The sequence below is a fragment of the Lampetra planeri genome, chromosome 14, assembly GCF_965212315.1.
Source record: "Lampetra planeri chromosome 14, kcLamPlan1.2.h2, whole genome shotgun sequence".
Lineage (NCBI taxonomy): Eukaryota > Metazoa > Chordata > Hyperoartia > Petromyzontiformes > Petromyzontidae > Lampetra > Lampetra planeri.
The window spans coordinates 9,562,340-9,589,990 of record NC_136120.1 but is presented as its reverse complement, the minus strand read 5'-3'; the positions used below and the strand labels follow the sequence as shown (position 1 = coordinate 9,589,990).

At 49.2% G+C, this 27,651-nt stretch overlaps 1 protein-coding gene across 1 annotated transcript; it reads left to right on the top strand.

Moving 5' to 3' along the window:
- Positions 1-12,234: 12,234 nt before the first annotated feature.
- Positions 12,235-26,987, top strand: LOC144722349 (myosin regulatory light chain 12A-like). The gene is made up of 3 exons (XM_078600535.1): positions 12,235-12,668; positions 14,479-14,640; positions 26,579-26,987. The coding sequence occupies exons 1-3, from the start codon at positions 12,482-12,484 to the stop codon at positions 26,752-26,754; spliced, it is 525 nt and encodes a 174-aa protein (XP_078456661.1). The 5' UTR covers positions 12,235-12,481; the 3' UTR covers positions 26,755-26,987.
- Positions 26,988-27,651: the final 664 nt, after the last annotated feature.

The following is a 27,651-nucleotide window of genomic DNA, read 5'->3' as shown; positions in this document are numbered from 1 at the left end:
CAAGCCCTCTTGGCTGTCGTACACCGGCGTCTCGAGTGATTTGTTTGATCCACGGCTCACGGACGGGCGGCGCAATTACTTTGAGGGCGGTCGCAGTCCTCGCTTCGAACGTCATCCGCCAGACGGGGGGCGCAGTTTTGCCGCTGGAGGTTTGCGCGTCGAGACCGGGCGACAGCCGCCTCCTCCTCTCTCGAACTGAGCTTTCAATCCCCAGGAGACCGTTCGCTGATGCAACAGTGACATTTCTGACGAAGTCGAACCATCGGATGCCAAGAAGGCATCGTTGGCATCGCATGCCGAAGGTCTGCAGCCGATCCAAAGCCTGTTTCTATTTCATCATTCTAAATCTCGCATGTAATTGGTTTCTGTAGCCACTAGAGACCGCCAAGTCCACCACAATCTAACATGTCCACGAAGCCGATTAACCTGCCCACTAAAATGAATGCATGGTTATCTTTACGTGAAGATGCACATAGCTTCATTTTTTGCGGAGATTGTCCGGGCAAGCGGCACACCACCACACCCACATTCACCTCGCTATGGTCACGGTGCCGACTATTCCAGGGGCGTCACGGTGGCGAGATGTTAGCTACCTCGCCAGGTATACATGAGGTCGTGGGTACGATGCCGACCACGACGCCTGTATAGTTGAAGTTTGCGTGTCTCTCTCCCCGTGGTCCCGTGGATTTTTCTCCGGGTTCTTCAGTATTTCGACTCCACATTTCGAAAAACGCGTTTAAGAGTATTTGGCTTCTATAAATGTCTCAATGATAAGCCACTTCGTTGAGATATAATTTGTGGGCAGGTCGATTCTGAAAAATATCTATACTTTATAGCTCAGTGGGCCTTACCTGGTAAAATAAAATATCTTATAGTTTTTTAATGGCTTAGTTTTATGGATTATTGTTTTCTAATCTACCAGCGTGCCAGATAATATTCAGTGACAAAATAAGCACTTGAGATACGGATCGGAACGTGACGTGGTAAATTAATTACGTAATTAATAATATTTTCGCGTGTGTTTGCTCTCCTTTTACTGTACCTCCGATTGACTACGTACGGTGCGAACGAAGTTCAACATACATACACACACATAGTGCAATTAATTAGCCCTCAGTGTTGGGCTCAAGGGAGTCACGTGGAGTGTCCACGCGTGGTGATCTGGGAGCAGAGGGCGCGCTGGGCCCGCGTGGTGGTGGATGGAGTTTCTCTCTCGCCAGTGCGGGCAGAGATCATCACGGGCTGCTACGTCAAGAAGCCATTTTTAATTATACACCACGCCGCCTCGTCTCACGTACTCACTCAAATGGTATGTGATGACTGACGTGTCGATTATCAGTTTAAAGACTATTCATAAGCTTGGGGCACGCGCGTCAATGCTTTACTCTTTGGGGCCGTCCATAAATGACGTCACGCGATTTTGGACGATTTTTGACCCCCCCCCCTTCGTCACACGGCGTCACAAAAAGTTAGACCCCCCCTCCTCAAATATGACGTCACAAAGCTCTGCCCCCACCCTAAAAAAATAAAACATGCTTCAAATCGCTTTAAACTATTGTCATTGTAGTGCGTATTTATTGTGCCGCTGCACTCTGATGTTGTATGAGAAAACATTTATTAAAAAGTATATTTAATTAAGTAGAACGTGTTGTCTATATTTATTTAAAGTTGCGCATTTTAAGGTGACGTCACATTTCTCAAACTCCCCCCCTCGTCACACATCGTCACAAATGTCTGACCCCCCCCCCTAGGTGCGTGACGTCATTTATGGACGGCCCCTAAGCGTCCGTTGATTTTTGTTTTTATCCGCTTGCAGTTACAGCGGGTTAGGATACCTCACAAAATTTGCAATCGATGAAAATATTGGTGTTCTTTATCCAGGACATTTATTTCTCAGAACCATGTTGGGTCAGGCAAGGGGGCTACTCGGTTGAAAGAAAATTCAAGAAGGGGTCCCAGTAGCCAAACAAGGTTCAGAATAACCGCTGCTCTGTCCCATATAGACAGAACAGGTGGAGTCCACCTTTTTATTACACGCTTTCATTTAACTCACTCTGTCTGTTGTTGTTGTCGTTGTTGTATACTATAATCTTGTAACTAAATTTTAACCCACTTCCCAATGTGGTATCGACTGCAAACTTGGTATACTTTTGTAATACTGATGACAATAATATATTCTATCAGAATAAAAAATATTTTTAAACATTCTTTTTTATATGTTACTAGCGGAAGTACCCGGCTTTGCCCGGGTGAAAAATATATTTCTTAAAAACCTTACATATATATACACAGATACTAAGGTATTGTCAAAGCCCGGTGGGCTGTTTGTACATTTCTCCACCAACAAATATATAAGAGGCTTTCACAAGTCCAAAAAGTTGTAGAAAGTGTGGGGTAAATAGTTGATGTGAAAAGGTTTCCGAAAATTGCGGTCTCCCCCCCCCCCCTCAAAAAATATCTTTACACCTCGTAGGTATATATACTAACAACACCTTACATACAACAGAGGAAGTGGTATCTATTGACTCTGTAGTAGTATCTACTGACTGTACCGTAGTATCTACTGAGCCAGTAGTAGCTACTGACTGTGTAGTAGTATTTAGTGACTGTAATAACTACTGACCATAGTAGTATTTACTGGGCCTACAGTAGTATCTACCGACTATATACTCGTAACGACTAACTGTATAGTATCTGCTGAATCTATAGTTGTATCCACTGACTATAGTAGTAACTACAAAATCTATAGTAGTATCTACTCACTCTATAATAGTATCTACTGACTCTAGTAGCTACTCACCGTGGTAGTATGTACTGACTGTATAGTAGTATATACTGACTGTAGCAGTATTGACTGACTGTAGCGGTATATACTGACTATTTTAGTATTTACTATAGCGGTATCTACCAACTCGATAGCAGTATCTACTATCGCTACAGCAGTGTATACCGACTGAGGTCGTACCTGCTATCAATACAGCAGTGCATACTGCTGTGTTGGTACCTGTTATGATGACAGCAGTGCATATTGTGGTGGAACCTGCTATGATTACAGCAGTGCATACTGCTGTGGTGGTATCTGCTATGATGAGAGGAGTACATATTGTGGTGGTGGTACCTGGTATGATAACAGCAGTGCATATTGACTGTACTCATCATTCACCCTCACCATTCACCACTCACAACTCACCCTTACCACTCATCCTCACCACTCACCACTCCCACTCACTATTCACCATTCACCCTCACAACTCACCACTCACCAACCTCCCTCACCAATCTCCCTCACCACTCACCCTCACCACTCACCCTCACCACTCACCAATCACCACTCACCCTCACCACTCACTCTCACCACTAACCCTCACCACTAACCCTCACCACTCTCACTCACCACTCTCCCTCACCACTCACCACTCACTCTCACCATTCACCCTCACCATTCAGCCTCACCACTCACCCTCACCACTCACCCTCACCACTCACCGTCACAACCACCACTCACCCTCACCACTCAACTTCACCCTCACTACTCACCATTCATCCTCACCAATCACCACTGACCAATCACCACTCACCACTCTCCACTAACCCTCACCACTCAACCTCACCACTCACCGTCAAAACTAACCACTCTCTCACCACTCACCCTCACCACTCAGCACTCACCCTCACCACTCACCCTCACCACTCACCCTCACCACTCACCCCTCACCACTCACCACTCACCCATCACCACTCACAACCGCCACTCACCCTCACCACTCATCCTCACCACTCACCCTCACAACAACCACTCACCCTCACCACTCACCCTGACCACTCACCACTCATCCTCACCAATCACACCCTCACCAATCACCACTCACCCGCACTGCTCACCCTCACCACTCACGCTCACCCTCACCACTCACCCCTCACTAATCACCACTCATAACCGCCACTCACCGTCACCACTCACCACTCACCCTCAACACTCACCCTCATCACTCACCCTCACTACTCACCACTCATCCTCACCAATCACACCCTCAAAAATCACCACTCACCCTCACAACTCACCCTCACCACTCACTCTCACCACTCACCCTCACAACAACCACTCACCCTCACCGCTCAGCACTCACCCTCACTACTCACCCTCACCACTCACCACTAATCCTCACCAATCACACCCTCACCAATCACCACTCACCCTCACCACTCACCACTCCCACTCACTATTCACCATTCACCCTCACAACTCACCACTCACCAACCTCCCTCACCAATCTCCCTCACCACTCACCCTCACCACTCACCCTCACCACTCACCAATCACCACTCACCCTCACCACTCACTCTCACCACTAACCCTCACCACTAACCCTCACCACTCTCACTCACCACTCTCCCTCACCACTCACCACTCACTCTCACCATTCACCCTCACCATTCAGCCTCACCACTCACCCTCACCACTCACCCTCACGACTCACCGTCACAACCACCACTCACCCTCACCACTCAACTTCACCCTCACTACTCACCATTCATCCTCACCAACCACCACTGACCAATCACCACTCACCACTCTCCACTAACCCTCACCACTCAACCTCACCACTCACCCTCAAAACTAACCACTCTCTCACCACTCACCCTCACCACTCAGCACTCACCCTCACCACTCACCCTCACCACTCACCCTCACCACTCACCCCTCACCACTCACCACTCACCCATCACCACTCACAACCGCCACTCACCCTCACCACTCATCCTCACCACTCACCCTCACAACAACCACTCACCCTCACCACTCACCCTCACTACTCACCACTCATCCTCACCAATCACACCCTCAACAATCACCACTCACCCTCACAACTCACCACTCACGCTCACCCTCACCACTCACGCTCACAACAACCACTCACCCTCACCGCTCAGCACTCACCCTCACTACTCACCCTCACCACTCACCACTAATCCTCACCAATCACACCCTCACCAATCACCACTCACCCTCACCACTTGCCACTCACCCTCACCACTCACCACTCACCCTCACCATTCACCCTCACCACTCTCCCTCACCACTCACCAGTCACGCTCACCACTCACCCTCACTACTCACCACTCACCCTCAACACTCACCCTCACCTCTCACCACTCACCCTCACCACTCACCCTCACCACTCACCCTGACCACTCACCAATCATCCTCACCAATCACACCCTCAACAATCACCACTCACCCTCACCACTCACGCTCAACACTCACCCTCACCACTCATGCTCACCACTAACCCTCACCACTCACCCTCACCACTCACTAATCACCTCTCACAACCGTCACTCACCCTCACCACTCACTCTTACCACTCACCCTCATCACTCACCCTCACCACTCACCCTCACTGCTCACCCTCACCGCTCACCACTCAACCTCACCACTCACGCTCACCCTCACCACTCACCTCTCACTAATCACCACTCACAACTGCCACTCACCCTCCCCACTCACCCTCACCACTCACCCTCACCAATCACCACTCACCCTCACCACTCACCCTCACCATTCACCCTCATCACTCACCCTCACCATTCACCCTCACCACTTTCCCTCACCACTCTCCCTCACCACTCACCAGTCACGCTCACTACTCACCCTCACTACTCACCACTCACCCTCAACACTCACCCTCACCGCTCACCACTCACCCTCAACACTCACCCTCACCGCTCACCACTCACCCTGACCACTCACCACTCATCCTCACCAATCACATCCTCACCAATCACCACTCACCCTCACTGCTCACCCTCACCGCTCACCCTCACCACTCACCCTCACCACTCACGCTCACCCTCACCACTCACCCCTCACTAATCACCACTCACAACCGCCACTCACCCTCACCACTAACCCTCACCACTCACCCTCACCACTCACTTATCACCTCTCACAACCGTCACTCACCCTCACCACTCAATCTTACCACTCACCCTCACCACGCACCCTCACAACAACCACTCACCCTCACAACAACCACTCACCTTCACTACTCACCCTCACCACTCATCCTCACCAATCACCACTCACCCTCACTGCTCACCACTCAACCTCACCACTCACGCTCACCCTCACCACTCACCCCTCACTAATCACCACTAACAACCGCCACTCACCCTCCCCACTCACCCTCACCACTCACCTTCACCAATCACCACTCACCCTCACCACTTACCACTCATCCTCACCACTCACTACTCACCCTCACCACTCTCCCTCACCCCTCTCCCTCACCACTCTCCCTCACCACTCTCCCTCACCACTCTCCCTCACCACTCTCCCTCACCACTCTCCCTCACCAATCACCACTCACCCTCACCACTTACCACTCACCCTCACCACTCACCACTCTCCCTCACCACTCTCCCTCACCACTCTCCCTCACCACTCACCGCTCACCACTCACCCTCACTACTCACCCTAACCACTCACCACTCACCCTCAACACTCACCCTCACCGCTCACCACTCACCCTCACCACTCACCCTGACCACTCACCACTCATCCTCACCAATCACACCCTCACCAATCACCACTCAACCTCACTGCTCACCCTCACCGCTCACCCTCACCACTCACCCTAACCACTCACGCTCACCCTCACCCCTCACTAATCACCACTCACAATCACCACTCACCCTCACTACTCACCACTCATCCTCACCAATCACACCCTCAACAATCACCACTCACCCTCACCACTCACGCTCAACACTCACCCTCACCACTCATGCTCACCACTAACCCTCACCACTCACCCTCACCACTCACTAATCACCTCTCACAACCGTCACTCACCCTCACCACTCACTCTTACCACTCACCCTCACCACTCACCCTCACAACAACCACTCACACTCACAACAACCACTCACCCTCACTACTCACCCTCACCACTCATCCTCACCAATTACACCCTCACCAATCACCACTCACCCTCACTGCTCACCACTCAAACTCACCCTCACCACTCACGCTCACCCTCACCACTCACCCCTCACTAATCACCACTAACAACCGCCACTCACCCTCCCCACTCACCCTCACCACTCACCCTCACCAATCACCACTCACCCTCACCACTTACCACTCACCCTCACCACTCACTACTCACCCTCACCACTCTCCCTCACCCCTCTCCCTCACCACTCTCCCTCACCACTCTCCCTCACCACTCTCCCTCACCACTCTCCCTCACCACTCTCCCTCACCAATCACCACTCACCCTCACCACTTACCACTCACCCTCACCACTCACTACTCTCCCTCACCACTCTCCCTCACCACTCTCCCTCACCACTCTCCCTCACCACTCACCACTCACGCTCACCACTCACCCTCACTACTCACCCTAACCACTCACCACTCACCCTCAACACTCACCCTCACCGCTCACCACTCACCCTCACCACTCACCCTGACCACTCACCACTCATCCTCACCAATCACACCCTCACCAATCACCACTCACCCTCACTGCTCACCCTCACCGCTCACCCTCACCACTCACCACTCACCCTCACCACTCACCCTCACTACTCACCACTCATCCTCACCAATCACACCCTCAACAATCACCACTCACCCTCACCACTCACGCTCAACACTCACCCTCACCACTCATGCTCACCACTAACCCTCACCACTCACCCTCACCACTCACTAATCACCTCTCACAACCGTCACTCACCCTCACCACTCACTCTTACCACTGACCCTCACCACTCACCCTTACAACAACCACTCACCCTCACAACAACCACTCACCCTCACTACTCACCCTCACCACTCATCCTCACCAATTACACCCTCACCAATCACCACTCACCCTCACTGCTCACCACTCAAACTCACCCTCACCACTCACGCTCACCCTCACCACTCACCCCTCACTAATCACCACTAACAACCGCCACTCACCCTCCCCACTCAACCTCACCAATCACCACTCACCCTCACCACTCAACCTCACCCTCACCACTCACCCTCACCACTCACCCTCACCACTCACCCTCACCACTCACTCTCACCACTCACTCTCACCACTCACTCACCACTCTCCCTCACTCACCACTCTCCCTCACTCACCACTCTCCCTCACTCACCACTCTCCCTCACTCACCACTCTCCCTCACTCACCACTCTCCCTCACTCACCACTCTCCCTCACTCACCACTCTCCCTCACTCACCACTCTCCCTCACTCACCACTCTCCCTCACTCACCACTCTCCCTCACCACATGTTAAGGGCGATCCTAAAGGAATCTACAACCTTCGATGATTCCTTTGTCCTTTGCGCGATTCAAAGAATCGATTCCTGGCAATTAGGAGGTTTCCATTTTTAATTACAGAGTTTTATTTTCATTCGTATGTTATGTTTTAAAGTTTGCAGGAGTTTTTAATTATATTTCAGCCCCGGTCAACGCCGGATATTTCCCATTCGTAGCAGTTTATATCAACTCTATAACCAACTTATATTAAACGGAAATAAGGCGATTCTAACTGAATCTACAACCGTCGATTCCTTTTCGCGATTCAGAGAATCGATTCTTGGCGCGGTCGGGTTTATAATTTTAATTACACAGTTGTATTTTCATTGTAATGTTATGTTTTAAAGTTTTCAGAAGATTTAAATGTATTTTTCCCCGGGCAACGCTGGGTATATCGAGTTTATACCACAAATTCGTCGCCTGACAGACTTGCGTGTCGAGGCCTAGTACCGTGCAGAGCCTCCGGCCTCGCCTAGATTGCCCACCCGGCTGAGGCTGGGTGCTGGGGCCGTTACCCCCCCCCCCCCGCGCTACAATAATACTGTCTAATCGCTATATTTTTATTATCTACCGACCCTATAATAGTAATTGCACACATTGGGGTGGGGGGGAGTGAAGAGGACATGAAACTTTGATGAATTTACCTCAGAGTCGCGTGTTAATGCGTGCACATATTTTTAATGGTAATTCAAAATGGCGTCCACCCCACAGCGAACGCGTTGCTATCCGTTGCCAGGGGCAACCGCCGTGGTCCGCGCCTGCCGGCAAGAGTAAATAAATAAATAAAGCGTTAAATATATAAATAAAGATAAATCGCACTAAATCGATAATCGGTCCGATTTAAAGTTTAGAGACGAAAAATCGTAAATGCCTAAGTTTACCGCGGAGCCGGGGGCGTGCCCACCTGCAAAATTAAATCTCGCCGAACCCCACGGTCCGAGAGCTAAATCCCCCGGTAGGGAGCGTACGCAGACGGATGGACGGACGGACGGACGGACGGACAGACAAAAAATGAATTATATAGGTTAGATGTTTCGGCTTGGGTCTAATTGTCCATGGTAAACTGACGTTGGCTGTAATTGCCCACGGTCCCTTACGTTATGGCAAGCTTCGGGGCCAATTCCTGGAGTTGTGGAGTTCTTCAATTACTCGTACATTTCATAAAAGCGTGTTTAAAAAAAAGTTGTTTTAAATATTATTTATTTTTGCTGTGCTGCAATTCTCGTGGCGAGCCAGAGTAGGGCTCCTCATAGACGCCCACGGGAAGGGAGTTTGACAACCCATCTGTGCGGTGATCCACCAACCCCCAGCTGACCCCCACGGTGCTGGATCACAGGCCACGTGCTTAGCCACCACCACACGGCTAATTTATATAAAGTACTAATTACGTTGTTTTTGTCTTCCCCCATACGATAATCTCTATGAAACGTTTCTTAGAAACGAAGCCACCACATCATATATTTGTGTGTGTGGGGAGCGGTAGTGGAGCGGTCAGCGCGCTGCGCTACGAACCTGGCGACCCGAGTTCTATTCCCGCTCACGGCCAACATCATTGACGATTATCTGAACCGGTCCTGGGGCTCCCGTAAGTCGCCTCAGCCTCAAATGAGTACCTGGTGTGGTGTGTAAAAACATCGCCACTAGGGAGACAAAGGCGACCGGGCGTGGTGCTGGCCACCCACCCCCTCGTGTGCCATACCGGCCTTCATAGGCGCTCGCTAACAGCACTTGCCCCAACAGTCTGTTACGGCTATAGGGGGATATTTGCCTTCGTCTTTACAGATACCACGCTTCAGGAAAATCGGGTTGTGGTCACCGTGTGTGGTCCCGACGAAGCCACGCCTGGCCCCGATGGCTCGAGGGCTAAAGATAGCCGGAGGCGCTGCTGCTGCTGCCGTGCGGCTGCCGCAGGCGGAGACACGCGACTCGCGATGGGAGCGTTTGGCAGTGCGAGCGACGAAATGGGCACACGTGTGCAGCTGCTATTGTGTACGGATGATCAGATTGTGATATTTGAACCGGTCCTGGGCCTCCCCTAGGTTGACTTGGCATTGAGTACCTGGGGCGGTGTGTAAACATCGCCACTCGGGGAGACAAAGGCGGCCACGGCGTGGTTTTGGACATCCGCCCCCCGTGTGCCTTTGCTTATAGCGATTGCCCCAACAGTTTGATATGGCTACACCGGGGGTCTTTGTATTACATCGTAAGGACGGCATTCATTCAACGGTGGATAGGCCACAGTTGATCAGAATAAGAATATGTATTTATACTGCAGGAGGAATCCGATAAACTCTAAAGATCATTTTTCACAGATGTCCAGTCGAGGCGGGTAAGAACGTAACAACAACAAACAAAACAAATCACTTGGAAAAATATATATTCAAATAAAAGATGATGGTGAATCGTAAGCGGGTTGGCGACATCAAGTGGACGGCATTCATTCAACGGTGGATAGGCCACAGTTGATCAGAATAAGAATATGTATTTATACTGCAGGAGGAATCCGATAAACTCTAAAGATCATTTTTCACAGATGTCCAGTCGAGGCGGGTAAGAACGTAACAACAACAAACAAAACAAATCACTTGGAAAAATATATATTCAAATAAAAGATGATGGTGAATCGTAAGCGGGTTGGCGACATCAAGTGGACGGCATTCATTCAACGGTGGATAGGCCACAGTTGATCAGAATAAGAATATGTATTTATACTGCAGGAGGAATCCGATAAACTCTAAAGATCATTTTTCACAGATGTCCAGTCGAGGCGGGTAAGAACGTAACAACAACAAACAAAACAAATCACTTGGAAAAATATATATTCAAATAAAAGATGATGGTGAATCGTAAGCGGGTTGGCGACATCAAGTGGACATAGGCAGGCGCACGCCCAGGTGTATCTCAGATGAATGTCTCGATATCGATTCGAGCCGATATCCGTCCTACGAGAGCTGTGACTCAGAAGTTCAGTAAACTATTAGTCTGTATATTTTTTTTCACCAGGTAATGCCCCCACTGATCTATGTAGCTCTTTTTCAGAAGCGACGTGGTTATCACAAATGATAGCTCAACGAAGTTGCCTTCTAGTCACGTGGGAATGGAGAGCAGTAGCCGAATAATCTAAACGCGTGACGTTGATTCTAAATGTGGAGGGAACTAAAACCATGAAGAATAATATCATGTGGTATTATTAAAGCTAGCCTCGTCAAGGATATCATCAGCTTCGAGGTTTGTGACACGATGCGTATGAATAGCCGAGCTGACGCAGGCTCCCGCTATCGACTTGACCAAGCCTTGCTGTTGTCGGCTATTCCCTAGGCGCTAAAAAATTACCGTGCAATGACACACACACACGCACAAAGATGTGTATACATATACACACACACACCACAAAGTCCCCGTTACTTTCCAGTGCCTCTTGGAATCACCGGCAAATCGCCAAATGCGGTGCGTGTATAAAACATGAAAAACATTATTCAGACACATTCAGAATCGGAATCAAAATACGTATTCATACTGGAGGAATCCGATGAGCTATGAAGCTCCTTTTCACAGATGTCCAGCAGGGGCGTGTAAGAACGTGACAACAACAAACAATACAAAAAAACCGATAGGAGTGCAAAGTACAAAAAAGGTAAACACATCACCAAAAACACACAAATACAACGAACCCATCCCCATCCTACCATAAGCACCTGTGGAACACCTTTCACAAACATAAACCACGCGCGTTCCGCTATCGCTTTCATCCATGAAAACGAATTCTTGTGCTATCGTCGATTGGGGGGGAGGGGGGGGTCTGTTCCATCTGAAGATACGCGTGCCCTGAGTGGCAACAACAGCCCGGCGTTGCTAATTATAACTCTGCTCTCAATGCGACCACCACCACCACCCAGCCACCCCCACCCCCACATAGCGCAAGGACATTTGTCCGCTTATATCCAGCGGCGCATCTTGAGCCGGGGGGGTTCTAGACAATCAGAGCTCGGTGCAGGATCCTCCTCTTTCCTTCCTTCCTCCCAAGAGAGGCTGCTCGCTGTCAGGAGGCCAGGGGTGAGGGATCCCGGCGAGCGACGCCCGTAGATAACTTTTGCAGACCTCCGAGAGAGTCTCATCTGGTGAATTCTGTGCCGAGATCCAAGGTTCGACGACGATGTCGAGCCGCCGCACCAAGGGGAAGTCCTCGTTCAGGAAGCGGCCTCAGCGCGCCACCTCCAACGTGTTCGCCATGTTCGACAAGTCGCAGATCCAGGAGTTCAAGGAGGCCTTCAACATCATGGACCAGAACCGTGATGGGCTCATCGACAGAGAGGACCTCCAGGACATGCTGGCCTCTCTCGGTAAAGCGGCGCGCGCGCGCACGGCGCTTGAACTTTTAACAAACAAAAATGTTGATTTAACAATTGTACGTCCGCGTTGTGTTGTCGTATGCCACGATGTTATGTTGTAGTCTTCCTGAACAAAATGTCAACGCAACAAATGTCTCTTCGTCAATGGACCTGTGGACGAGGGCTTGCTCGCACCGCGCGGGTAGTGGTTTTTATTAATGTTTGACCATACTTCACCACAGTGGTCAAGGCGGGGTGGTGAAGATGCATAGGGTAGACGTGGAGGCTTAAAGGTAAAGTAAAAAAAACGATTGATGTTGCTGCACTGCCGGCTCTCTGTTGTAAAACATCACTTTGACACAACGGGATGCGATGATGCGCGAGTGAATGGGACGAAGCGGTGACAATGGTTGTTGGCACGCTGCACGACGATCTGGTGACCTGATTTTTGTTCTCGGCCACGGTTAGCATCAGTTGCGAGTAGTCTGCACTCCTTCGTATGTAATGTATGTATGTTGAACTTCTTTCGCGCCGTACGTCGCCGACCGTGCTAATCGGAGGTGCGGGAAATGGAAGAATAACATCAAAACGGCATGAACTCTCTCCTGAAATCCTCTCGTCGTGGCTATCAGAACTCCACGTTGGAATTTATCTCCTGAATATATTGCCATACGCACGAATTGGAAACTGGAGAGGGAAATATGCCCCCATCCACTTCACGAAGCAGTGCTGATCAGCGTGGTGAAGTATGGTCAAAAATACCCCCATGACCGGCACGACGCGGGGAGGCCGTCATCCTGGAGTGACTTGGCAAATGGCTACAAAGAATTTTAGTAATTTAATTTCCAAGGAAATTAATCATTAAAGTTTGTGAAAACCGCGACGTCTTTTTTGTCAGTCTAACGGGTTCTCACGATGGACGGGTATGTGGTTGTGGCCGGATTAAATGCAGAGAGAGGGCACGATTGGGAACGAACGCATCACACCGATGTTCACACATTTTCCCAGTGCTGTGTAGCATGCACATCGTGGAGAACGCACATTGTAGGGTTTAAAGTGGAGACTCTGTGCTAATGCTCTGAACGTCACGCGGCAGCTGCCGTATGCGCTTGATGCAAAGCAGATCCCAAGAGATCACGAGCAGCTGCTGTACCAATGAATAGATAACAGTGACCGAAGTGAGATCATGCACGTGACATTATTCAGCTTAACAGCGGCACATTTCTCATTATTTGAAGGACATTGTTTTTTTCTTTTATTTGCGTTTGAGGTTAATACTAGGAATCTAGGGCTTTGGAGATATCATATAGTTTTTGAAAGGCTTCTGCTCACCAGTAAAAAATAGTCAACCTGATTACATTTAGTATAACACGTTTCAACAGAATGAATCAACCCACAAGTGCCACTGGTGCCTGAGTAATGCCAACGTAGGCTTGGTATGGTACGAGGTTAGCAAGGCGATTCATGAATACTTAGCTCCACAACCACACGACCGCGGCTCTCAACTCTCAACGTCCCTTCTGCCATTGTCAACACGTGTCCACCCACGTTAAGCAGTTTGAAACTCTTATTTGCGCTTATGTGTGAAGATGACTGGAAGGAATCCGAAAGAGAGGAAGACCGAACAGAGAATGACTTGACAACGACATCAGGGATTGGTGCTAGAAATATGTTGCACTACTTGAGCACATTGCCACAAAGCAGAGAGGAAAGTGTAAACAAATGACGACATATACAGTGAACAACTACGGGCTGCCCGCCCCATGGATCGTGACGATGTTGATGACGACGATGACTCGGGATGCTTCGTTTTGCCCGACAGGAAAGACCCCGACGGAGGAGATGCTGGAAGAGATGATGGGCGAGGCGTCGGGGCCCATCAACTTCACCATGTTCCTCACCATGTTCGGGGAGAAGCTCAATGGCACGGATCCCGAGGATGTCATCCGGAACGCCTTTGCCTGCTTCGATGAGGACGGCACGGGTATGGCGTCAAGAGGCGTGTTGCGTTGGCATGCGTGCAATTTCGATGGCCCTACTCTAGCGACTCTGGAATAACAGAGAAGTCAATGTGTTTTGTTGTCGTTGTATATGTATATTTTTATTAGGTAACAAAAAAATCCCAAAAATAAGCGTATAACGCGCGCGTGTAACGAAACCAGAATAGAACTCCTCCAAACGGCCGTCCTTCTTCCTCCGCACCTCCGATTAGCGCACGGTGCGAAAGAACTACAACTCACGCACGTACATCAGTTAAAGAACATTTGGGTTCATCACCCTACCACAGTGGGGACAGCGATTGGGAGCAGCAGATTAACGGGGAAGGGAACGAAAGGGAAGAGAGGGAGGGAGTGGAATGATGTGGCCAACCAAAATCAAATGACATCAACGCGATGTCCAGATCTACTATTCTTGTTTCCTCCCGAGGAGCAACGATCACTAGGCTCTCGCATGAATGTCTCCGCGTCCGAGATCCTGCCTCTCCCCCCAGCACTCCCGACCCCCCATTGCCCTGACCACTCATGCCGAGTTCAATAGGAACGTGGACCATATTGCCTCGTGCTCCCATTCTTACCCTTTCAGCTGATAGCTCATGTGTTATATAACCCTGCTAAGGCATGGAGAATTCGAGGTGGGGAGGGGGGGGTTCTGGATCTTTCCTATTCGCTAGAATCATCTTTCCTGCAACTATGTAAAAGGTTTGAACCGGAGCATGTTGACGTCTCAAATTACCCCCCCCCCCTTCGGTGTCAAGCCCCCACAGAGTTGAGTCAACTGAGATGCTTACCACCGCGCCACAAATCCGGTTAAAATAGTCTGTTATGTCCTGGTAACATTCCGAGATGTCTGGGCACGTCCAGAAGGCGTGTCAGCGTGTGTCTGTACTGTGACTTGCGGGCACCTCGGACAATCAGGGGAGAATTTGGCTCTCCTGTCATTGGACCGGGTAGGTTCCACGCATGAACTTAAACTGAATGATTTTCAAAGTGGAGCAACCTGCGCCTGCGTTGTTTATGTCCATCTCCAGGGTGGTAAATGTCGTCCCAGAAGCCTTTCCCACAACTTTCTAGTTTCGAGGTCTGCCCCGGTTTTCCGCCACCGTCAATCAGGTGATACACCTCCGCCAATTTCGATTTTTTGTTTTTTTTGTCCGTGAGCCAATCTAGAATGTGGGGGTGGGGAGGCGGAGCGCTGTGGTCAAAGTTCTTGTGCGGGGCTTTAGTAATGGCATCTCTAATCTTAAGACGTCTACTCAAGTGTGTCTGCGCAACGTCATAGTGCGCCTGCATTTGGCTGGAACGGTTTTACCTTCCCTTCCTTAGTCAGATGCCCCCCACCCCCCCACCATTTCCCAATTGCCAGTTAATCCCTGTGCCCTCTATTTTTAGAGATGAGTTGCCCCACAGAGGGGACTGTCGATGCAAACGGGTGGGGGAGGAAATAGTTTTGCCTATCCCTGCATATCCCCAGGATGCTGGAGACCGTCCATATCGGCCTCAGGACCCACGGCCTATCTCTCACAGGGAGGCAAAGGCAATCCCAGCACGTGACCAGGGGCCACGCAGAGCCGCCCTCCTCCCCATCTCTTGCCAGCCCCTTACCTTCGCGGGTTAACCCCGTGGCTTACGTTCTGCAGTGCGATTGTTGCTTTGTGATATTTCAAGAAACTGGTGAGGGCCATGCCCCCCCCCTCACTCCTGAATAAGGAAAGGGAATGGTAATAAATTCGTGCTATTTTGTGGTTCCATGTAAACGCGGTAATGCGCGAGTGGAGCGTTTAGAAGAAAGCCTGTGGGATCAGAAGTTTCTGAATCAGAATCAGAAGTTTATTATCCAATAAATTACCCATTGAGCTATACAGCTTTTTTTCAAGGGTGACTCGGCCGGCAGACAGATGTGGGTGGGGACCATTCATACTTAGGTGGTATAGGAGCTTTGGCAAGACCATCATCTTCATTCAATGTGCCCTATTATGAAAAGAAAGGGGAATGTCTGACCATACTTGCAGTGAGGTGGAAAGGGTGGAGGGGACATGAAGGGTGGAGGGGACATTTGTTTCTGGAAGCGGCGACGTAAGAGATGGAAGAATAATGACCCCCAGGTGTTTGGTTCCACCGTGTTTGGTATACAGGATGTCGAGGGCTCGATCCCGACCCTGTATTGTCTATCTCTCCCAGTGGTCGCGTGGAGTTTTATACGGGTCCTCCGGTTTTTCCCTCCACGTTTGGAATCAACGCCACGCGTTTAAGAGTATTTGGCTGCTATAAATGTCCACATGATGAACCACTTTGTTGCGCTATCATTTGTGATAGCCATGTCGCTTCTCAAAAAGATCTAAATAGCTCAGTACGGCCTTACCTAGTAAAATTAATAAATATTGTTTAGTAAAAATGTCATTTATGTTGGACACCATCTAAGGGTGAAATCTTTTCTGGTGGCTTTGGGGAGACGGGGGATGAGGGCATCAACTCTGATTTACCTTCGTTTAGTTTATACCCCGACGCCTCCCCGTATTACTTAACCAGAGATAACAACACAGCGATGAAAGATACCGGCCCCGTAAGGGTAATGACGACTTCATCCGCGTATACATCGATTTTATTATCTTATATCCCTTTACGTAGCTTTGCTAAGCTAAGCTATTTAGCAACATTTTTTACCTTTTATTTTACCAGGTAAGGTCCTCTAAGCTATATAGCTGTTTTTCAGAAGTGACCTAGCCATGAATGATAGTTCAACGAAGTGGCTTGTCGTCACGTGGAGATTGATCGCAGCAGCCAAATACTCGAAGCGCGTGTTTTTAAATGTGGAGGGAAAACCGAAGAACATGCAAATTACAAACATACAGCAGCAGGCGTCAGGGTCGGGATCGAGCCCACGACCTCCTGTATACCATGCGAGGTAGTTAACATCTCGCCATTGGAGCGCCTTACCCCCAATATCCACTGTTTTTTCCTAATACTTTTCGAAATCGGCTCAATAGTCAGGGTGAATAGTAATGGCAAAAGAGGGCAACCTTGCCTGGTACCTCTGCCCAAGGGAGAACTGGGGTAGATTACACCATTCGTGACCACTGAGGGCGTTGGTCTAACGTATAGTAGGTTACATTGTCAATGAAAGTATGGGGTAGGTCAAACTTCAGAGAAGTCAATGTTCATGTTCATAGGCGAACTGCTTGAGGCTAGAGCAACATCTGTCACTGTGGTAGTCAGAGAACTGGACTTAAATAAGTAATATAAAAAAAACTTTTAAAAAAAAAACGCTTTAATTAAATGTATAGTACTAGCAATGACAGCACTCCACGACTCCAGGAAGTGGCCCCGAAGCTTGCCATAACGCAAGGGACTGTGGTCAATTACAGCCAACGTCAGTTTACCGTGGACAATTAGAGCCAAGCCTAAACATAACATGTTTTTTTAAATATATGTTTTTATTTTTTTATGATAGAATATAGTATTGTCATCAGCATGACATAAGTATACCAAGTCGATACTACATTGGGAAGTGGGTAAAAATTGAGTCAGAAGATTTGAGGCTACAACAACAACAGAGTGAGTTAATAAAAAGCGTGTAAAATAAAACAAGCAATGAGACAAATTGCCTTTCCATATGAAGGAATTTTCAGATGCGATTAAAAATACATTTGGATGTTGACAAATATGTGGTGGGAAAGCGTTGTAGATGCCACTCAGGGGAAGAGGAGTGAGCCAGATGTGCGGGATGGAGGAGGGCAGGTCACCGAGACAGCGATTGGAGTGGCACCCAGACGCTGGCGGGCAAGGAGGAGACCTCGAACCAAATAGTGGCAGCGGCGAGCAGAGCCGTAGCGAGACCGAGGCCACCATCACCTCCCTGCCTCCGCTTCGCCACCCCTCTCCACGCCCTGGCCCCACCTCGCTACCAAGGCTTGTTGCCTTTCCACAACTGGAGGGGCAGCTGCCCCGCTCTCCCCTTGCCCCTTGCTACAGCGCCGGTGATGAGACTTGAGGGTGTCCGGTGCCAACTCTATAACAACAGCTGCGTAAAGTCACGTAGAAGGGAGATAATAAAATAATAAAAATAAGACATAGTAAAATAATTCAATTCTCACGACGTTTCGGCCACAACGCAAGCAGCCGTCCTCAGGTGAAGAACAGGTCTGTCGGAAAGACAGCGTCTGAATGAACACCACCAATCTTGGCAGCGTATATTTAAGCTGGGTTAGGGGAGGAAGAGCGCCTTGACAAATGAATTTGCATATCAACAGAGAAATTTAGCATATTTAGCATATTTTTGGATACCTGAGGACGGCTGTTTGCGTTGTGGCCGAAACGTCGTGAGAATTATATCATTTTATTATGTTTTATTTTTATTATTTTATTATCTCCCTTCTACGTGACTTTACCAAAAGAACCAAGAAGATGAATCCCTGCAGTCACGAAAGCTTTAAATCTAAATTTAACAGCTGCGTAGTTTGGCAGAAGGATGCAGTGTGGCGGTGAGATTTCTACAACAGCTTTGGGGCGACGATTACTTCTGGGAGGACCTTGATTTTCCCTCAGATGAAATGACATTGTGAAATCTGTGCCACGTGATTTCGCTGGCTTGCACACCTTTGTTATAACATTCGCCGGGCTTGCAGACAGGCAGCAGCCTGCTTGAGTTGCTGGGTAACCGTGCTGGGATAGACTGCTCGCCCGCTCGAACCCCCGCTTGCCAGCTCAGTATCGGTGTAATCGGGGTAAATGTGTGGCATAGCTGATGTGGTTGCGAGATGTTAACTACTTCGCCTCGTATGCAGGAGGTCGTGGGTTCGATCCCGACCCTGGCCCCTGTATGGATGTTCTCCCCGTGGTGGAGTGGGTTTTTCTTCGGGTCATCCGGTTTTCCCCTCCACATTTTGAATCAACGTGCGTGTTGAGTATTTGGCTGTAAAAATGTTTTTGCACTTGATGAGCCACTTTGTTGAGCTATCATTTGTGGCCAGGTCGCTTCTGAAATAGAGCCATACAACTAAGCGGGCATTACCTGGTAAAATTAAAAAAGTAGTTTACTTTAAATTCAGGGTATGCCCGACATCACGCACCTCTGGTTAGAACGGTTGGCTACGTACGGTGGGAAAGAAGTTGAACACACCTTGTGGTATTGCCAGACAGGTGGAATTCAAAGGGATACACGTGCTCTGTACACAATAATAGTCCAATGTGGTAATCAGTAATGGAGCCGTATTTTTTTATTATTATAAGGGCCACGTGAGTTGGAGGGAAAGTTTGTTGTGGCGACATCAATACGCCACCATAAGTAATCCATCAATAGACGTACAGAGCGAGTGGTGTCACTGTGATAGAATACCTGGTGTGCTGCTGTAGGCTCGCCTTGTCCCAGTGTCTCAGTCACTGGACAAATCTTCGCCAGTGTCACAGTTGATACGACGGACGGGCAATCATCGTCACCGTAATGGTTTTAGTGTTGAAATAAATTCGACTGTAAGGTTAACATGGAAATGTAGCAGGTTATTTATGACATCTTTTAAATATACATATTTTAATTTATGTAAAACATTAAAAAGACGATAGTCCAAAATACACGTGCAAATATTTACTATCCCAATACTAAATTTTGATTTAAAGCTTTCGTGACTGCAGGGATTCATATTCTTGGTTCTTTCGGTAAAGTCACGTAGAAGGTAAATAATAAAATAATATAAATATATAGTTTTATATTTATACTAGCATAAGTACCCGGCGTTGCCCGGGTGAAAAATATATTTCTTAATAACCTTACATATATACACACCCTCACCACTCAGCACTCACCCTCACCATTCACCTGCACCACTCTCCCTCACCACTCTCCCTCACCACTCATCCTCACCAATGACACCCTCACCAATCACCACTCACCACTTACCCTCAACACTCACCCTCAGCACTCACCACTCACCCTCACCATTCACCCTCACCACTCTCCCTCACCACTCATCCTCACCAATCACACCCTCACCACTCTCCCTCACCACTCTCCCTCACCACTCATCCTCACCAATCACACCCTCACTAATCACCACTCACCACTCACCCTCAACACTCACCCTCACCACTCTCCCTCAGCACTCTCCCTCACCATTCACCCTCACCACTCTCCCTCAGCACTCTCCCTCACCACTCATCCTCACCAATCACACCCTCACCAATCAGCACTCACCACTCACCCTCAACACTCACCCTCACCACTCACCCTCACCATTGACCCTCACCACTCTCCTTCACCACTCTCCCTCACTACTCATCCTCACCAATGACACGCTCACCAATCACCACTCACCACTCACCCTCAACACTCACCCTCACCACTCACCACTCACCCTCACCATTCACCCTCACCACTCTCCCTCACCACTCTCCCTCACCACTCATCTTCACCAATCACACCCTCACCAATCACCACTCACCACTCACCCTCAACACTCACCCTCACCACTCACCCTCACCACTCACCCTCACCACTCAACCTCCCCTCACCACTCACTAATCACCACTCACAATCGCCACTCACAACCGCCCTCACCATTATATTTTTGTCCCAGTCAAGGCCGGATATTTCCCATTCGTAACAGTTTATATCAACTCTATAAGCAACTTATATTAAACAGGAAGCGCGATCCTAAAGTAATTTACAACCTTCGATTAGTCCTTTGTGCGATTCAAAGAATCGATTCCTGGCATGTTGGGGGTTTACATTTTGAATGATAGAGTTTCATTTTCATTGTTATTTTATTTTTTTATTTTTCAGGAGTTTTTAATTACATTTTTGCCCCGGTCAACGCCGGATATTTCCCGTTCGTAGCAGTTTATATCGACTTTAAACAACTTATAGTAAACGGGAATCGTCCGAATCTAAAGGAATCTACAACCTTCGATTCCTTTGCGCGATTCAGAGAATCAATTCTTGGCGCGTCGGGTTTAAAAGTAATTACACAGTTGTTTTTTCATTGGTATGTAATGTTTGAAAGTTTTCATAAGATTTTAAATGTATTTTCCCCCCGTGCAACGCTGGGTATATCGAGTTTATACGACAAATGCGTGCGCATATTTTTAACAGGAATTAAAAATGGCGTCCACCCGGCAGCGAATGCGTCGCTACCCGTTGCCAGGGGCAACCGCCGTCCAATGAAACTGCGTATGGTCCGGCAACACACAGACACACAACAACAACAACCGCCATTCGCCACTAAGTGGCGGTGACGTCACCACGACGCTTGTGCCAGGCCATGTGCACCCTGAGGCCACGTGAAGTGTCGAACGCCCGCTGGCAGGAGGTCACGGGGCAGACCCAGGTGCCACGGGTCGACTGACCGAGATGACCGAGATGACTGGCTGATGCACCACCTGTGCCCCCTACTGTGCCAACTTGCTGTGCTTTAGCCACCCGGCGCTCCGCTCGTTGTTGTGAGCGTCGCTCCTCCGCCCTCCGTTGTTGTTGGAGGGCGACTGCCTCCAACTGCCCAGTAGCGTCCTTCACGAGCCTCCTCCACTGAGGCCGATCTTGACACCGCTGGTACCAGTCATCGGCAAGTCCACTCAGCTCCACGTCCTCCTGTACCACATCACTCCATCTCTTCTCTAGCCCGTGCCGCGCCCGTTTAGCCCCCTCGATCCGGCCGAACAAAAGCTGTTTAGGCATGCGGTGGCTGGGCATGCGGGCTACATGACCCAGCCAACGCAGCCTTGCCTGCCGGAGGAGCTCACTGATGGGACTTTGCCCAGATCTTTCAAAGACTTGTGAGCTCCTCACACAATCCAGCCTGGTTAAACCCAGGATGGATCGTAGGCAGGCCAGCCTAAATGTTTCCAACCGGCGAAGATGCTCCACTAGGGGGGTCCACGTTTCGCAAGCGTAGAGAAGGGAGGGAATGACCGTGGCCGAGAAGACCTGAAGCTTCGTGTGGAGCGACAGACCAGGTAGCTTCCACACAGCGTTACGCAACCGATGAAAAGATATTGCCGCTCGACTGATTCGGAGTGAGACCTCTGCTGATAAACTGGAGCCGGTCATAAGCACACTGCCCAGTTATGGGAAACTCTCCACTCTCTCCACAACTGCCCCATCACCGATTGAGAGTTGTGGGGGTGGAGTGCCCGATGGTACAAAATACCCAGGCAGGTGCTTAGTTTTGGTGGGGCTGATGGTAAGGCCCCACCTCTTAGTGGCACGCTCCAGTCTCAGCAGCAGCGTCTCCAACTCCTCTTCTGAATGAGCAGCTATTACCAAATCATCGGCATACATAACGTGGTTGACCAATAGGGAGCCATCCCTTGATCGCACCCGGGCGTCGATCAGCCTCCCATTATATCTGTACCAAATGGTAATTCCCCCGGTACAGCTATTGAAGGCTTCACGAACTACGCAGTCGAAATAGATGTTAAATAATGTGGGAGCCAGAGGACATCCCTGTCGCACCCCAAGGTGTACAGGGAAAGGCTCCGACTCCCGGCCACGTAGTTTTATCCGGGCCCGCTCACCATCATGAAGGTCCTTAATGATCGTGAGCAGAGGGTCAGGGACTCCGAAAGCACGAAGAACAACCCAGAGCCCAGTCCTACTGATGACAGACAGATTTGCGATTTTATATATATATATATTATTTTATTATTCCCTTTCTACGTGACTTACCGAAAGAACCAAGAATATCCAAATACTGTACTCAATTTTATTCGCTCCATTAGATGCAGTCAGGGGATCATGTAAAAACAGGTCCCGATGATGATGCCGATGACGTTGATTGTGCAACTGTCAATCTCGATTTGAAGCTTTCGTGACTGCAGGAATCCATACTCGTTTTTTTTCTCGGTAAAGTCACGTAGGTAGAAAATAAAATAAATCACGACGTTTCGATTGCAACAAAAGCAATCATCATCAGCGTGCATCTGTCAGTTGCCATTTGGATTAATGACCCAATTATAACACCGCCTCTAGCGGCACGAACGCACACAAACCTTGGCGGTAATTGTTGATTCACGCCCATATTGCGTACAATGATATGTATATACAATATATAAATAACCCAGGGAAACGAGATACCAATCCCTTTAATGACGATGATCAAGTTATATTGTGAAAATATAAATGAAGTCAGCTGAAGTTCATTCCAAAGTCCTGCCTCAGATTCTGCCTCACGATGTTGCTGTTAAACGCTAACTTGCACACACTGCCACGAAATAGTTGTTTTAGTAAACTTGCATTTGTTTAATTTCGGTTAATTATCTCCGTATTAAATGTCACAGTGCTTCGCTGCTTAAACATGAGTGGCCGTGACGTTGCAGTGAAAACTCACCGTTCCCATGGCAGGAGCCAGACCCTCTGTTGGTTCTAATCTCATTGAGTCTGGATGTCCGAGCCAGAGGAATGTGGAATTGTCACCACTGGTTTATTCTTGCTAATCCATACTCCTGTGTAGATGTTTTATACGCAACTCTAACACCGACTGTGACATATATAGCTACGGAGTGTGCTAAACTTGCTCCAGTCCTTCCTGATTATGATCTCATCCAGTGGAGTCTGTTGACCGAGATGATTTACAATTGCTTTGACTTTCACAAATCCCTCGATCACGATTATTTTACGATGGTAGTTTACTGAAGCACAAACACACGCATATCCCATGGAGCACCTTAGTGTGCGTGTGCATATTTTACAAAAGTGTTTTTAACCTATGGGCTCAAGTGGTGTGATGAATGGTTGCATGGTTAGGACAGTTGATGCTACGAACACAGTTTTTCCCGAGTTAAATTCCCAGCCAAGGCTAACATCAGTGTTGAGTGATATCGGAACTGATTCTGTCCCCCACCGACATGGGAAGGTCAAACAACACATGACATGAGAAGGTCAAACAACACATGACATGGGAAGGTCATGTGGTCAAACAACCACATGACTGGGACGACATGGGAATGCCTTCATCCAGCAGTGGATTTACGAAACCCTGAAATCTCCGTATGAATTTGCGTCTTATAAATGTCAATTAGTATTATTTCAAAGAACCTACATACCCCGTGCATATTTTTTTTGTATACTTGGGTTTCTCTAAAGGCTGACCTACCCACCCAGTTTCCGCACTCGGAACTTTTCACAGAAAAGGCAAACGTCGTCTGGATAGCCGCAGGCCTCGCGCGTGGCGGCCGTCACTCTCCTCCGTCACGGGGACGCGGACGACCGGGTGTGTGGTCGGTGGGGGTGGCGATCTTGGCCTGGCCCGAACGAGTGCCACGGTGGCGAAATGTTAACTACCTCGCATGGTGTACAGGAGGTCGTGGGTTCGATCCCAACCCATGACGCCTGCTGTATATTTGGAGTTTGCGTGTCCCTCTCTCTCTCTCCCCGTGTTCGCGTGGATTTTTCTCCGGGTCCTCCGGGTTTTCCTTCCACATTTAGAATCGACTTGCGTTTAGAGTATTCGGCTGCTATACATTTCCACGTGCATAGCCACTTCGTTTAGCTATCATTTGTGGGAAGGTCGCTTCTGAAAAAGAGCTGTATGGCTTTAGTGGGCCTTACCTGGTTAAAATAAAAAAAATAGTTTTTAGTTGAAAAAGGTGCCCGAACGGGGCTCCGTGACTCACCGCGTCGCCCCGCCGCCCGAACGCACGCCTCCCTACCTCATCCTGCGGCGACATCACAGTCGTCTGTTTATCTGGGTACATTCCAATCCTCGACATTCACACGCGCGCAGGAACACCTTCGCGTTCTCTTTTTTCTCTCTCTCCCAGTGACAGCTGAGTTACTCAACGTGGGTTGGGTCACGTTACTCGAGATGACGCCAACGTGCGCGCACGACAAAGACGGCTGCAGCCGAGCCCAAAATATCGTCATGTTGCATTACTAATTATACACGGGCTTGATGCACACTACAACTGATAACCACGGTCCACCAACGTACGTCGACAAAGGAAGGGATGAAAGCACATTTGTCTCTCTTCCCGTGATCGCGTGAGGAAGGACAACGAACTTGACACAAAACGCAGTTCTAAAGAAATGAGTTTGTCAAGCAAGATTTAAAAGTGCATAGCTCTAGTGGCTTCCTTACATCGGAATGAAGAGCGTTCCAGACGGCCACAGAAGCGCATCTGAAAGCGCGCGATGCGGTGACCGTCTTTGTTCGATGGCCAGCCAAAAGCCATTGCGAGGATGACCGGAGTGCGCGTGATGATGGTTTATTCTCCTTGGCGAGATCAGCAACGTGTTGTGCTTCATTTGTGGCAAGCAATTTGAGTGGAATGAGTGCGATCTATTCGTCCGACAATTTGGAGGCCAATGCAGCTTCGCGAGCGCCGAACGGACATGGTACGCATACAGCCCGCTTGTCGATCCACTGCTAGATGACAGCCATCCCACGCTGCGCGGGTTCTGATCACCTGAGTAGGGGGTGGGCATGAACCGCTCAGCTACCACCCATTAAATATATTGTACGTCAACAACTATTACATTTTAATTTACGGTGGAACAAAATCAAATAATACTTTCCTACACAGCCTCGTTGACCAGTGTCTGAGAGTAAATCATTATCGACAATAGATTCGTGAGGAGGAAAAACAAATGCATTTAGTGACAAACGACTCAGTTTTACCATTTCACCTTAACCTCCCGATAGGCATCGATTCTCACCGAGCGATGCACCTGTGCATTGCAAAATGCGAGGACTGCAGTCAGAGCCCTCCGGAGAGTATGGCGAATCGGGGCGACCGCCCCGGGCCCCTCGAGAGAGAGAGGGGGGGGGTCCCGTGCTTCGACATCACGGTGTCAGATGTAATCCTTTCTGTCGGGGGGCCCACACGGTGCAATTCTTCCCGGGCCCCGCACCCCCAACACCCCCAACCCATGGACAGCCCTGCCTGCAGTGTGTGGACTGTGTCCGCTGTGTCCGCTCGGTCTCACGGGGTGTGCAGGGCGCATCAACGAGGACCACTTCCGCGAGCTTATGACCACCATGGGGGACCGCTTCTCGGACGCGCAGGTCGACCAGCTGCTGGCCGCTGCTCCCATTGACCAGCGCGGGGAGCTCAACTATCTGGAGTTTACGCACATCCTCAAACACGGAGACCGCGAAAAGGACGATCAGTAGTCGAGGATGATGGCTCGCGCTTGACGGCAGCGGCCCAGAAGGCTGCGGGACACAGGGCGTGTACTCGTGGGCTGTTATTTTTCTCGAATTGCGAGCCGAGACGCTGCTGCCAACTTATCTGCATGCCGACTCCCTTTCCCTTTGCAAAAGTGTCATTCGATGATTAAATGATTTCTAAAGTGTCTGTTTGGTGTTGTTGAAGGATGCGCTACATTAAACGTGAAATTCGTAAATGTGTCCTAGAACCATTTGTGAACATCTTGGAATGTCTCGATTACAAATATTATTCTGGCAATGAGCGGGGACCAGATCAGATGGAGCAAAACCACAGTGTGGGTGGAGTAGTGATTGAGTGGGTGGAGGGTGATTGTGTAAACATTGGCAGGGGAGGGAATGGGCTGCCAGCTCACCCGTGTTCTGGGTTGAGCCTGACAAAAAATGTTGTTGGTGACTTTACCTAAATTGGCAGTGATTGTCTCAAGTGTAGTCCTGCAGTTACTTTGGGTTGACGTGTAAAGTACTTTAAACTGCACATGCACACATTGAGAAATTGTGTACATACTCTATGGCTACGTACGGTGTGAAATAAGTTCAACATATATACATAGATACATATACAAAATGCATATGTACATGCAATGGTATTTACTTTCATATACCATTGTATCAAGCGCGATTAGCGAGCACCTATTAATGTCAATAAGAATGCGGTCGAGCCTGCACCCACCTATCTTTCGCTGTTGGTCGCGTTGAGACGCTGCTGCACAAGGGTTCCAATGCCACCGTGTACGGGCATCGGAGCCTGGGTCACCACGATTGTGACGCAATGTGATGTAAGACAAGGCCGTAATGATAATATATATTGGGGGGGGGGGACACATATTGGGGGGGGGGGGG

Excerpts from the sequence above, each read along its gene's own strand:
- LOC144722349 (XM_078600535.1), top strand. The coding sequence starts at position 12,482 with ATGTCGAGCCGCCGCACCAAGGGGAAGTCCTCGTTCAGGAAGCGGCCT. Across the intron at positions 12,669-14,478 it reads GGACATGCTGGCCTCTCTCG|GAAAGACCCCGACGGAGGAG; the intron begins GTAAAGCGGCGC and ends TTTGCCCGACAG. Across the intron at positions 14,641-26,578 it reads CTTCGATGAGGACGGCACGG|GGCGCATCAACGAGGACCAC; the intron begins GTATGGCGTCAA and ends CGGGGTGTGCAG.